This window comes from Acanthochromis polyacanthus, chromosome 6, assembly GCF_021347895.1.
Source record: "Acanthochromis polyacanthus isolate Apoly-LR-REF ecotype Palm Island chromosome 6, KAUST_Apoly_ChrSc, whole genome shotgun sequence".
NCBI lineage: Eukaryota > Metazoa > Chordata > Actinopteri > Pomacentridae > Acanthochromis > Acanthochromis polyacanthus.
In genome coordinates, this window is record NC_067118.1 from 41,974,478 (window position 1) to 41,987,040 (window position 12,563).

Genomic DNA, 12,563 nt, shown 5'->3' on the forward strand with positions numbered 1-12,563 from the left:
AAAAAAGTGTGATTTCAGATTACAGAACCGATATACACGCTATATTTTATGTGTTAAATTAATATACTATCTAAAAGATGAGCAACATCTGAAGGGCTGTAAAACGAGACCCATGCTAAAGTGATTTAAACCTGCTTTTTTTGTAACAGCCACCAGGGGGCGACTCATCTGGTCACACTGCATAGAAGTCTAGGAGAACTTGGCCTTGCTTCTCACTTAATTTGTTACCTCAGTCATCATTTTCCGAACTAGTTTATGGTCTCCCTTGTTAGTTTGAATTCTCATCTAATACAGCATGACGTTCACTTTGTAAATTATGTTCGTATTTACAGTAAAACAGACTGTAAAGCAGGAAATGTTTAAGGCAGGGCTTCATTGTGGGGGATAGATTATCATGGTTACATAGTTACACAGCAGTTAAACAGTCATATTTCTTCCTGCTGTCTTTGTTTAAATACATGTGTGTTTTATCTTGTGCAAGTCGTTTGAGAGTTCAGTAAACACCTGACTCAGATTCCCTGTATGTCTGCCAGTAAAGCTGACTCTGATTTGGAGAGTCCTTGAAGTTTGATTCAGAACCCCTCCTCACTTGGTACATGTGGTTTAAAAAAAACCCAAGATACTAAAGGCTAAATTCCAAACTCAAAAGGTTCAGAACAGGAGTCCACAAACCAATAGGTGACGTCACAGTCGACAGGTTTATATTTTACATACAGTCTATGGTTTCATCTATACGAAAGCAATACGTGGTGGTCATGTGTTGGAGAATATCTTGGCCACTTGCAGTAACTTCTTGGAGTCTTCTGCTACCGTTCAGATAAAGAGAGGGTGTCTGTTACTCGAGGATATTTACAAGAACATTTTGCAGACACAGTAAAAACAACATTTATTACACTTGATAGGAAGTCAAACAGCTACACTAATTGTCCTTATAAGGTTTGTTCAGAAAACGTCCGCGTTGCCAGAGCTGATAAATAATTCAAAATTTGTTTGTTCAAAATTGTCTTTTCAACTTTTCTCATTTGAAAGAGGAAAATCTGTTATGACAACATAAATAAATATCCAATAAGACCGTTGAGAATATTACACTGTGGTCGAGGCCCAAGGTAGAGTTAAAATGGAAGGACGAGGGTTTGTCGAGCTTTGTTCTGCTCGCTATCGTCTGGCTTATGAGGCTAATTAATGTCATTACTGCACTTCCATCTCTCACAGTCCTTTCTCCACTGTTAGGGGAAATTCGGGTGTTAATTGGATTGACGTGTTAAACTCTATTTCCTGCATGTGAGACGTCTCTTTTGTCCACCGAGGGACCGGCTCGTATGAAAAGGTTTACTGCAGGGGTGTCAAACATGTGGTCCGTGGGCCAAAACCGGCCCTCCAGAGGATACAATCCGGCCCACGGGACGATTTTGTCAAGTGTAAAAATTCCAGAGAAGACATTAACTGTAAAATGTAAATTAGAAAAACTATAAATTTAAAATAATTTCTAGACCATGACGAGTTGTTTGGATCATAAAGTAAAATACTAGATTGTTCATTGTTCTTGTTGTTCTGTCTCATTTTTGTAACATTTAGATTTGTTTTTGTTGTTTTTTTGTCAGACTTTTGTTGTTTGTTGTTCCTTTCTGTCTCGCTGTGTTTTTTGTCTTGTTTTTGTCATTTTATGTTTCGCTTGTGGTTTTGTGTGTTGTTTTTCTCGTGTTGTTTGTCTACTTTCTTGTCATTTTGTTTCTCGTTTTTGTCATTTTTTTTGTCCTGTTTGTGTCATTCGCATAATGTTTTTTGTCTCATTTTTGTCGTTTTGTAACTTCTTTGTCGAATTTGTAGTCTCTTTTTTCGTTCCGGGTTGTTTGTCTCATTTTTGTCATTTTGTGTTTTGCTTTATTCGTTCTTTTGTGCATCGTTTTTTGTCGTTAGCCCATTTTTTGTCACTTTGTAACTATTTTCTAATTTCCTTCTCTTTTCGTTCTGTTTCGAGTCGCTTGTCTCACATTTTATCATTTTTTTTCTCGTTTTTGTCATTTCGTGTCTTGTTTCTGAATATTTTGCCATTTTCATCATAAAATAAAATACTCTATTATTCAGTTCCAGATACTTGTGACTGTAATTTCGAGTTGTGGTTATTTATAAGTTGTTATGATGTGATTGTACTGGTCCGGCCCTGGTTTGCTGCCATCTGTAGAGTTCAGATGGACAATGCCTCATTTTGATCCAATCTCATCTCGTGTTTAAGCCCCAGTAAATAATTAAAAAGCCAGAAATAGCTCTGATTAGCCTCCTTCGTTCACTCGTATAAAAATACAAACACTCTTGTGCCCGTAATCTGTTAAAGCACGTGCACATTGACACGTACACCAAACTCTCACATAAACAAACCTGCACATGCAGACGCTGTGTTTGTGTTTCTGGTGCACACAAACACAAAGTCCGTCTATACTGCATCTCTGTCCGACCTTTTCCTCATAACACATGCACACACGCAAATTTCTCTATTCCCGCTCTTGTTTATTTGACAAGCATCAGAGCGCTGGCAGGCCGAGCTCCATTTAGATTTCCATTTATAGTGTGGAGGATGAATTATTAAAATCATCGGGAGATTTATTTTTTGAGCCTCTCTTTTCATAAATTTGAGGTGAACAGAGAAATTACAATGACTCTAATCATCGCTGCAATTCCCTGCCATTAAACAAAGCCAATGAGCAGCTCATGAGAGATGGAAAACCGGTTAATGAATGCGTGGAGGGAGAGGCAGACAATGGGCAAACCAAAAGCGGGTTTTGTGAAATGGAAATGGGGGGGGGAACTGACAGCAGCCTCTGAAAAGGCCAAGCGGAGGAGACGAGCATTTGATGCACATTTCTGTCTCCCAGGGGCATCAGCAGAGACGTCTGCTCTCAAACAAACATGCCATGGTGTTTAAGGGTAATGCTGCACCTCTAAGTGTGTCTGAATGTTTATTGTCACAGGAGTCAGTACAGCACTTAGAGGCATGACAGCTCACCTATAACAAGCCATTTCACTCTCATACACATTGCTCAGCTCGGCTTACTTCTTGCAAATTTTCCATTACATGCTTGTCTTACTTGAAACACTACAGGACCTGGTGCTAGCCACGACTTTAAAGATCAAACTGAGTTAAACAGTATTTTGCAGAATATATATGGCATTATTTTAATAATAACCTCCGTTATGTATGTTTGGTTTAAGCAGGAGGGTAAATGTTAACTCAGAAAGCAGCTTTCTTCCTGCTGCTTGGGCTTCACTTTTAATGCATTTCCTTGGCTTATTCAGTACTCTGCACATACTTAAAGTTTAATGATTAGCTCAGGTGCAAGCTCTGTGAATTCTGCACAAGTATGCACTTGAGAGAATAATGAAGCTGCCCACTCAGCCCACTGAGACAGAACATTGTTACGGACCTTTCTTGGCTCAAGAGTAAATCTGTCACCAAATCAAGAGACAGGTTAATATTGTGTTAAGCAGAAAATCACATTAAAAAAATAATCTAAATTTAAATGGTGAGTTACTATTCTCAATCATTACAATGGAACAAATGGTAACGTTACATAAAATTATTGTGCAAATGGTCTTTTGTATCTCTGATTTATTTTGATTGCAGTTAAAACTAGACGAGCCCCCAGTCGGTGGCAGAACCCCGCCCATGCATGATACGCTGTATCAATTTTGATCATCCTACGTATCTCCCTTCCTACTTGATCTGCTGACCTCTAACTCCACAACTGACCAGGGGACCTTAGACTGATCTTCAGTGCCAAGTTTGATTATCCTGACTTCAGCACTTGCAGAGATATCTGACCGGACATACACACCCACATACATACATACATACTTACCCAGCCAGATACCGAAGCGAATGCAGTAACCCCGTTGACGTACGTCAGGTGTGGTTAAAAATAGGGTTATATTCAACCGTCAACAAAAAGCTTTGAGTCGTTCAAACTGGTGACAAATTGTTCATCCACAGTTTAGTCAGTGATCAGATAGTGTGACCAGCAGCTCACAGACATGTATTTCACCAGTGGCTATGAAATGTCACCTTAAAAAGCAGCTTTACACAAACGACATGATGTCACGGATGACGGTAAAGACAAGAATGCACCGTTTGCATGTCAACTAGGGCCTAACCAGGCACGTGAATGTCCACAACTCCTCTGTTCATCATCTAAGAAATGGTTTCAGATCATTTTAGATGAGGTCCTGTTACCAAAAATGTCCACAACTCCACCAAAGCCTTCAGAAAGAGTGGGATGTTCAACAAGCAGCGACGACAGCCTCATTAACTCGCTGCTGATGGTGAACACACTACCAAACTCACTTGTGACTCTACTCCGCTTTTTATTGGGTAGTTTCATCACATCCAGAATTTCAGCGTCTTCGATCATTCTCTCCAAATCTTTGTTGGGCTCCAAGTCGTCGTCGTTCGTGGGTTGGCCATTTATTTATTTGTTTTTAACCAATTACAAGCGAGCATAGGGTTTTATTCAGCTGTTAGCTCGTCATACAGGTAAATCTAGACGCTAAAGCTAATGCTAAAGCTAACGAGCCTCCTTGACATTAGCTTGTCATGTCAACAAAGATAACTGTTAGTTAGCTTACAATGCTATTAGCACAGTTATTCTAAAAATGCTAGCAAACACAGCCTCGTCTAAAGGGAATATTCTAACTCAGTGGCAAGTGAAGAAATAAAACTGCATTTACGGTCACTAGCTGGACTTTGACTTGGTTTGAGGTATTTTTCAGCTGTCTAATGAAACAACAAATACTTGCACCACTCGTCAAAAAGTATTTATAGAATTTAATATTACACGCCGCTTTTCTATTTTCATTCAATACAATTCCAATCCCCTGAATCGAGTATTTAGTGTTTGGAATATGATTTTAAAAGCTAATTCTCTCTGTTTAAAATTCCCCTCGCTGACAGGATGACTCCTCATCCATTGCAAAAGTTGGATGGGATGTAAAAGAATCATCACAGAGAAAATCAGGGGTGTGAGAATGATGCCAGGAAATCATTTAAACGAGTTAAACAGATGGCTCGTGAGCAGGGTGTTTGCATACAAACAAGGGTTTGGATCACCTTGCACCGCCGAGCCAGAACAAACAGCAGGCGTCTCTCTGCTGTCGGCAGGTAAACACGCTCGCTTTACATCGTGACAATAAGCGCTGAGTCAGGCAGACATCGCCGTCCAGGGATGCTGTGGGGAAATTACCATTCAGCGCTCAAGGATAATACCCAGCACGACGAGGGAGCTAACGCAATGAAAGGAGACTGATATGCAAAAATCCCCGTAAAAAGAACAGCGTCTTTCTGTGAGCCTTTGAAAAATCAGAGTATTGACTGAAGGAATGTTACTATTGCAGAAGAAACAGAAGGTGAAATGAGAACCGAATGCAATGAGAGAGAGCAGGTTGTTCTAACATTTCACCACATACAACACAGATCTGAATGTTATTTTATATTTGGACTGCCTGTAAAGATACTTTCCCTTTGAACGATTGCAGTTTTTATTCACCATATTGCTCAAAAACAAGTTCTTCATTAAATCTTTATCACCGGCTGAAACTAAATCTTTTAAGATTGGTATTCAGGTGATAGAGTGGGATGATAAAAATCCAAGGCCTGCATGAAAAATAGACCAAACCTGGTGGACACTTTAACCCTCCTGTTGTCTTCCTTTATGGGCACCAAAAAAATATTGCTTCCTTGCCTGAAAAAATTCACCAAATTTCTGAAAATTTGCAAAATCTTCAGGAAAAAAAATTCCAGTAATTCCTTAAAAGTTCTATTTAAAAAAATCCCCCAAATTTGGCAAGAAAATTCTTGTAAATATTTTCAAAAAATGAGTAAAAATCTTCAAAAAAAATCCTAAAAATATCTAAAGTGGTTACATATACATGAGTTAAACTTCTAATATTTTCTTTAAGAACATTCATAAAAAAAAGAGTAAAATCCAGCGAATTTTGCTGGATTTTCCTGGATTTCCTGGATATTTTGTTCTACCAAAAAAGTTCAAAGATTTCCCAAAAATGTTGAAAAAGTGGACATCAGAAGTTTCAGAGTAAGATCTGTGTCAATATATGCAGTTTTTATTGAAGGATGTAAAGTTTAGTACAGGATAAAATTAATTCCATGTTGAGGCTTTGAGTCAGACTTCAGAGACAGCGGATGGTACTGACCTTAAGAGGAGGGACAGGCAGGGCCTTGTGGAACTTGTCCAAGGAGATGAAGGTGAAGAAAGCCGAGGCAGCACGATATTTCCCTTTCTCTTCCTCCATCAGTGAGGAAGCATCCACCAGAACTTCTATTTCCATGGACTTGTTGCTGGTAAACGTGAGCCGGCCCGTCACCGTCACCACACAGCCTTGGGGAGAAGAGGAAAAGGACATTTAGGTAGGTGTTCCCGTTTTAGAAGACATTCTTCATCCCGATTTAACAACACTTCTCGAGAGCACTTCAGCTTTTCAAAAATCTTAGTGCTGCTCTGTCCTTCAGAAAATAGAGTCTGACTGAAAGTTTGACAAGAATAAATGAATGGAAGCTGCTGGAGAGAGTTATCAGGGTTTCCAAAGATAGAAAGAACTGCAGCGCGACAGCCTCACAGCACAACTGTTAAAATGTTTGAACGCAACATTCACGTGCAACAATGCAAGTTAAAGTTCAACTAAGCGACCTCGTGTTGAGCTGCAGCGAGCATGACGATTCATGACGATCTAAGCTGTCCATCGGCGTTTGCGGCCGCCGCTGCGGCCGCCGCTTCGGCCGCCGCTTCGGCCGCCGGGCATTCTTTAAATTCCTATGCAAATTCGGCGGATTCATGACAATTTAAGCTGTCCATCGGCGTTTGCAGCCGTGGCCGCGGCCGCCATTGCTTAAATCGTCATGAATCCGCCGGTATAAACCACTTTCAGATGTGATTACCACAGCGGGTTTCGCTCGTGGTGAGCGGCACGAAAAACATGACGACATCGTGTTGGTGCGCACGAAACCGAAATAAAAACTGACGTTACAGTTTCACGAATCCCCGTGAGACCGTGTTGTTTGATGTGGCACTCCTGTGACAATGGACAGCTTAGATCGTCATGAATCCGCCGGTATAAACCACTTTCAGATGTGATTACCACAGCGGGTTTCGCTCGTGGTGAGCGGCACGAAAAACATGACGACATCGTGTTGGTGCGCACGAAACCGAAACAAAAACTGACGTGACAGTTTCACGAATCCCCGTGAGACCGGGCTGCATCAAAATATAAATAAATAAATATATGTGGAAATATAAAGAGAAATAAATAAATAAATATGTAAATAAATACATGTGGAAATATAAAGAGAAATAAATAAATAAATATGTAAATAAATACATGTGGAAATATAAAGAGAAATAAATAAATAAATATGTAAATAAATAAATGTGGAAATATAAAGAGAAATAAATAAGTAAATAAATAAATGTGGAAATATAAAGAGAAATAAATAAATAAATAAAAGGAAAAAACAGGAAAGGTAAAAGCCAAGGCAAAATTTTCCTTTTTATTTATTTCTCTTTATATTTCTACATTTACTTATTTATTTATTTATTTCTCTTTACGTTTCTATATTTATTATTTATTTCTCTTTATATTTCTTCATTTATTTATTTATTTATTTCTCTTTATATTTCCACATTTATTTATTTATTTCTCTTTATATTTCCACATTTATTTATTTATTTCTCTTTATATTTCCACATTTATTTATTTCTCTTTATATTTCCACATTTATTTATTTGTTTATATTTTGATGTGGCACTCCTGTGACTCCATAATTAGAAGGTGGTTGGTATTAAATTCAGACGGTTATTTAGTTGACATTTTAGTGATACCCAGTCATTTTTTTTTATTAATAAGTGATTTTTTCCAAGATAAATAATTATGGAATTTGTAAAGACATGATCATAAAATCATAAAAACATTATTTTTTTTAACTTTTAATTAAAATGTATACAGATATATCCCATGGACTTCAAAAGTTCCTCAGTTATAGATTGACCTTCTTATAATCAACCTCATGCTGGCATATGAAAAATGACTGAAGCAAAAGCATCAGTGCATGATGGAGGCAGCTGAGTTTGGGCACAGAAAGTTGTTTCCAGTCTCTTTCTAGATGGTTTAACCTTACCCAGGAGTTTTATGTTGACTACCTGTATAACACAACCTTTTCAGTTTCCGGTTGTGTTCCACAGCGGTGTTCCTCTGGGCTTCAGTCTGTCTTTTTATGAATATAATGTTTTGGATAGAACCTTCAGAATGAACTGAGAGGAATCCCAGGACACTGCAGACTATCCAGCGAAATATTCTTTTGGTTCTGGCAAAGAAACTGGACTGGAACACACATTCCACAAGAGAAAGGAAGAGCAGATCGTAAAAACTACACACAAAAATATAGATACAAAAAATAGCACTTTAATACTCTACAAACCAAGACGAAAAAGAACAAAAAGTAAATGTTGCCATTGTGTAACTCTTTCATGTGGAAGTGTATTATATTGCATTACAAACTCTGCTGTTTGTTCTCTTTTGTTATTTTGACATTTATTTTCTTTGTTATTGGAATAAACGGGCATTGACGACTCTGCCCAACATTGTTTCCTCTAATTTCAACAATATCCACCGTAAAATGTCAGTCTCTGCAGTCGTAAAATGAGCAGAGGAAATGGGAGTCGATTAGGTCTGTACTTTTTATGACTGCAGTCTCTAAGAATCAGGAGAACCTTAGGAGAAAGGTTCCTGGATGAACCATTAATAGCTCAATTCAGAGAAGAATTGAAGAACTTCCAACAACTCAAAACAGGGTTCCTCTAGGATTTATTTTTTTTAATTAGTAAACTTGATTTATTTTTTAGACATATTTTTGTAACTGCAAGACTTCAATAGGTGCAGAATTTATTTTATTATAAAGGAATAACTATTTATTTTAGTCCAATATAAAACAAGGCACTTTTTAAAATCATTCACAGTTAAAAACATAGTAAGGATATTGCAGGATCTAATATTTCTGACATTAAATTAAGGAGCTATTTAGAACAACGCAACTTTTAGAGATCGGTTTATCATATCCTTGCCTTCCTAATTTAAAAAAATGCAACAATAACAGCAATTATGTCCTGCATAAAACACTAGAACAGTGCCATAATTCAGTCAACCTTAAAAAAGCCTCATTGTATTTTACTGGAGCTTCTATGAATGCTAATAAATGTTTGAACTCAAACATTTCCTCCATGGTGGTGACAAATTCCCTTGAGGCTCTTCTGCTTCTAAGAGTATTAAATATGACTAAACTTCCTAGATTTTCTGTGTGTGCTGAGAAATACTGACTCCCAATGTGAGTCTTAGCCTTTTTTTAAACGGATGTCATGAGATTACATCATCCCTTATGTCATCCTCAGACATGTGAGCGATCACATCCCAGCGAGTGAACAGCTAGAAAAGGCTGATCGAGTCCAACGACTGGAAATCAGAACGAGGTGTGGCATTGTGAGAGCACTGAGACCGTTCATTCTCTTCCTCGTCGTCCGGCCCTTTGAGAGTTTTTGCGTGTTCCTGCCAGGAGCGAGTCCGTTCTCATTCAGACAAACCATCCGCGGTGCGGGTGGATTATGCTCGGTGAAGCGTGCGCTGCTCAGTGACATTACACAGAAATGAGACTTGATGATGGCTGATTTTCAAAGACCGCGATCATTAATTATTGATTCATGCAGAAAGCAGATCTTGGGCTCGATCTTGCAGCCGTGAAGGTCAGCCAACGTCAACAACTGGTGGAGTCCCATTTCTGAAGAGCTGTTTGATACGGCCGATGTGTCCAGTCCGTGCACAGATTTTAGACCCTCCAGAAAAACGTGATTATGCGATCGCATGAATTCCCGCATTAATCACCAAAATGCCGCTGATTATGCGGGGGTCAATTATTTCCCAAAAGGCCGCATAATCCCCACAAAACAGCGCATGATTCCCGCAAGAATCTCACATTTCCACGAAAAAAAAAAGAGAAACATGCGGGTCCCGCTTGATTTCACAATTTCCGCATAAAATGAGAAAACTATAACCGATATAAATGGAGTTGTGAGTGAGTTTTTATGTGACGCCCGGCCTGACGTCATCACTTCATGGATTCACACACACACTAGAAGCACAATCTGATGCAGAGCACGGCGCTCAGAGATGAAAAACAAGAATGGCGAATGTTCAAAGATCACATTTACCTACGAATATTTCAGCCAGAGACCGGGCAAAACAGTACCCAGATTTACTGCACCAAAGTGGGGAGAAACTTTTTGCACCCCGTGCAACATCGTTCTGGAGCACCGAAGAAAATCAACCGTGTTGCAGGTATTTATTATCTTGTTCTTGCACTTTCGTGACTTTTGCACTCCTCTGTTTTTTGTTCCTAAGAGCCCTGTAACAGTAAATTTCTCCTTTGTGAGATCAATAAAGTCAATCTTATCTTATCTTTGCTCTGCCTCAAAGTATAACTAAGCAGAAAGAATGTTTTATTTCTGAGAAATTTGTGATTGAGGAATGTTTAAGTCATGCTTAAGCTGATAATAAATGAAACATTGGCAGCACTTACTGTGATGTGTCTGGCATGTAGTATGTCTGTTTATCTTTATATTGCTCTTTTTCATTCAGTGGTAGCCTAGTAACAGGATCTAGGAGAAGAATCATCTTTTTTTCCCCCAATTCTTACATATTTCGCATCTTTTTGCATATTTCACAACTATTCGCATACTTTGCAACTTTCCGCAATTTCCCCGCATAAAAACCCCAAATATTTATTCGCATAATCAAGGATTTTAGCCCACGGAATCAAGGATTTTAGCCCGCGCAATCAAGGATTTTAGCCCGCGTAATCAAGGATTTTAGCCCATGGAATCAAGGATTTTAGCCCGCGCAATCAAGGATTTTAGCCCACGGAATGAAGGATTTTAGCCCGCGCAATCAAAGATTTTAGCCCGCGCAATCAAGGATTTCAGCCCACGGAATCAAGGATTTTAGCCCGCGCAATCAAGGATTTTAGCCCGCGGAATCAAGGATTTTGGCTCACGGAATCAAGGATTTATGCCCGCGCAATCAAGGATTTTAGCCCACGTAATCAAGGATTTTAGCCCGCGCAATCAAGGATTTTAGCCTGCGGAATCAAGGATTTTAGCCCACGGAATCAAGGATTTTAGCCCGCGCAATCAAGGATTTTAGCCCGCGCAATCAAGGATTTTAGCCCGCAGAATCAAGGATTTTAGCCCATGGAATCAAGGATTTTAGCCCGCGCAATCAAGGATTTTAGCCCACGGAATGAAGGATTTTAGCCCGCGCAATCAAAGATTTTAGCCCGCGCAATCAAGGATTTTAGCCCACGGAATCAAGGATTTTAGCCCGCGGAATCAAGGATTTATGCCCACGGAATCAAGGATTTTAGCCCACGGAATCAAGGATTTATGCCCACGGAATCAAGAATTTATGCCCACGCAATCAAGGATTTATGCCCACGCAATCAAGGATTTATGTCCACACAATCAAGGATTTTAGCCCGCGCAATCAAGGATTTTAGCCCGCAGAATCAAGGATTTTAGCCCACGGAATCAAGGATTTATGCCCACTGAATCAAGGATTTTAGGCCACGGAATCAAGGATTTATGCCCACGGAATCAAGGATTTATGCCCACGCAATCAAGGATTTATGCCCACGCAATCAAGGATTTATGTCCACACAATCAAGGATTTTAGCCCGCGCAATCAAGGATTTTAGCCCGCAGAATCAAGGATTTTAGCCCACGGAATCAAGGATTTATGCCCACTGAATCAAGGATTTTAGGCCACGGAATCAAGGATTTTAGCCCGCGGAATCAAGGATTTTAGCCCACGGAATCAAGGATTTTAGCCCACGGAATCAAGGATTTATGCCCACGGAATCAAGGATTTTAGCCCACGGAATCAAGGATTTATGCCCACGGAATCAAGGATTTATGCCCACACAATCAAGGATTTATGTCCACACAATCAAGGATTTTAGCCCACGGAATCAAGGATTTTAGCCCGCGGAATCAAGGATTTTAGCCCGCGGAATCAAGGATTTTAGCCCGCGGAATCAAGGATTTATGCCCGCGTTTTTCTGGAGGGTCTAAGATTTGCTATTTCACTACAGCCTACATGAATAAAGTTTGGATTTTCCTCTCACTCCTCCTACTGGCTAACAAAAAGCGTAATTACTTCCCCGTGTGTGTACAGTAAAAGTCCATTTAAAATGCTCAAAGCTCCGTTACTTTTCCATCTAAACATTTGGCTTCAGTCTAAACACAAAGCGAACACTCCGTCTTTCCAGCAGTCACGCATCATTTCCTTTTTCAGCAAACAGCACATAGAAATGTCAGGACTGTACTAATCGTGTTTGATCAATGAAATTAAATTCAAAATGAATAAAAAAGAGCAGCGTTGCGAGCGTGGGGATGATGACACACCGTTCCCTTTATTTCTTTCCCTCGCACTTCTCTTCCCACCTTCAGAGCTCCCCTCGC

The 12,563-nt window shown here is 39.4% G+C and overlaps 1 protein-coding gene across 3 annotated transcripts in view; it reads right to left on the reverse strand.

Annotated features, from left to right (window-relative positions):
• Positions 1 to 12,563, reverse strand: part of acot7 (acyl-CoA thioesterase 7) — an 81,758-nt gene that overhangs the window by 14,752 nt on the left and 54,443 nt on the right. For all 3 annotated transcript variants that reach the window (XM_022198802.2, XM_022198803.2, XM_022198801.2), the window contains one exon: positions 6,199 to 6,383. In XM_022198802.2, coding sequence (XP_022054494.1) covers positions 6,199 to 6,383 — 185 coding nt within the window. The remainder of the gene's footprint in view (positions 1 to 6,198; positions 6,384 to 12,563) is intronic.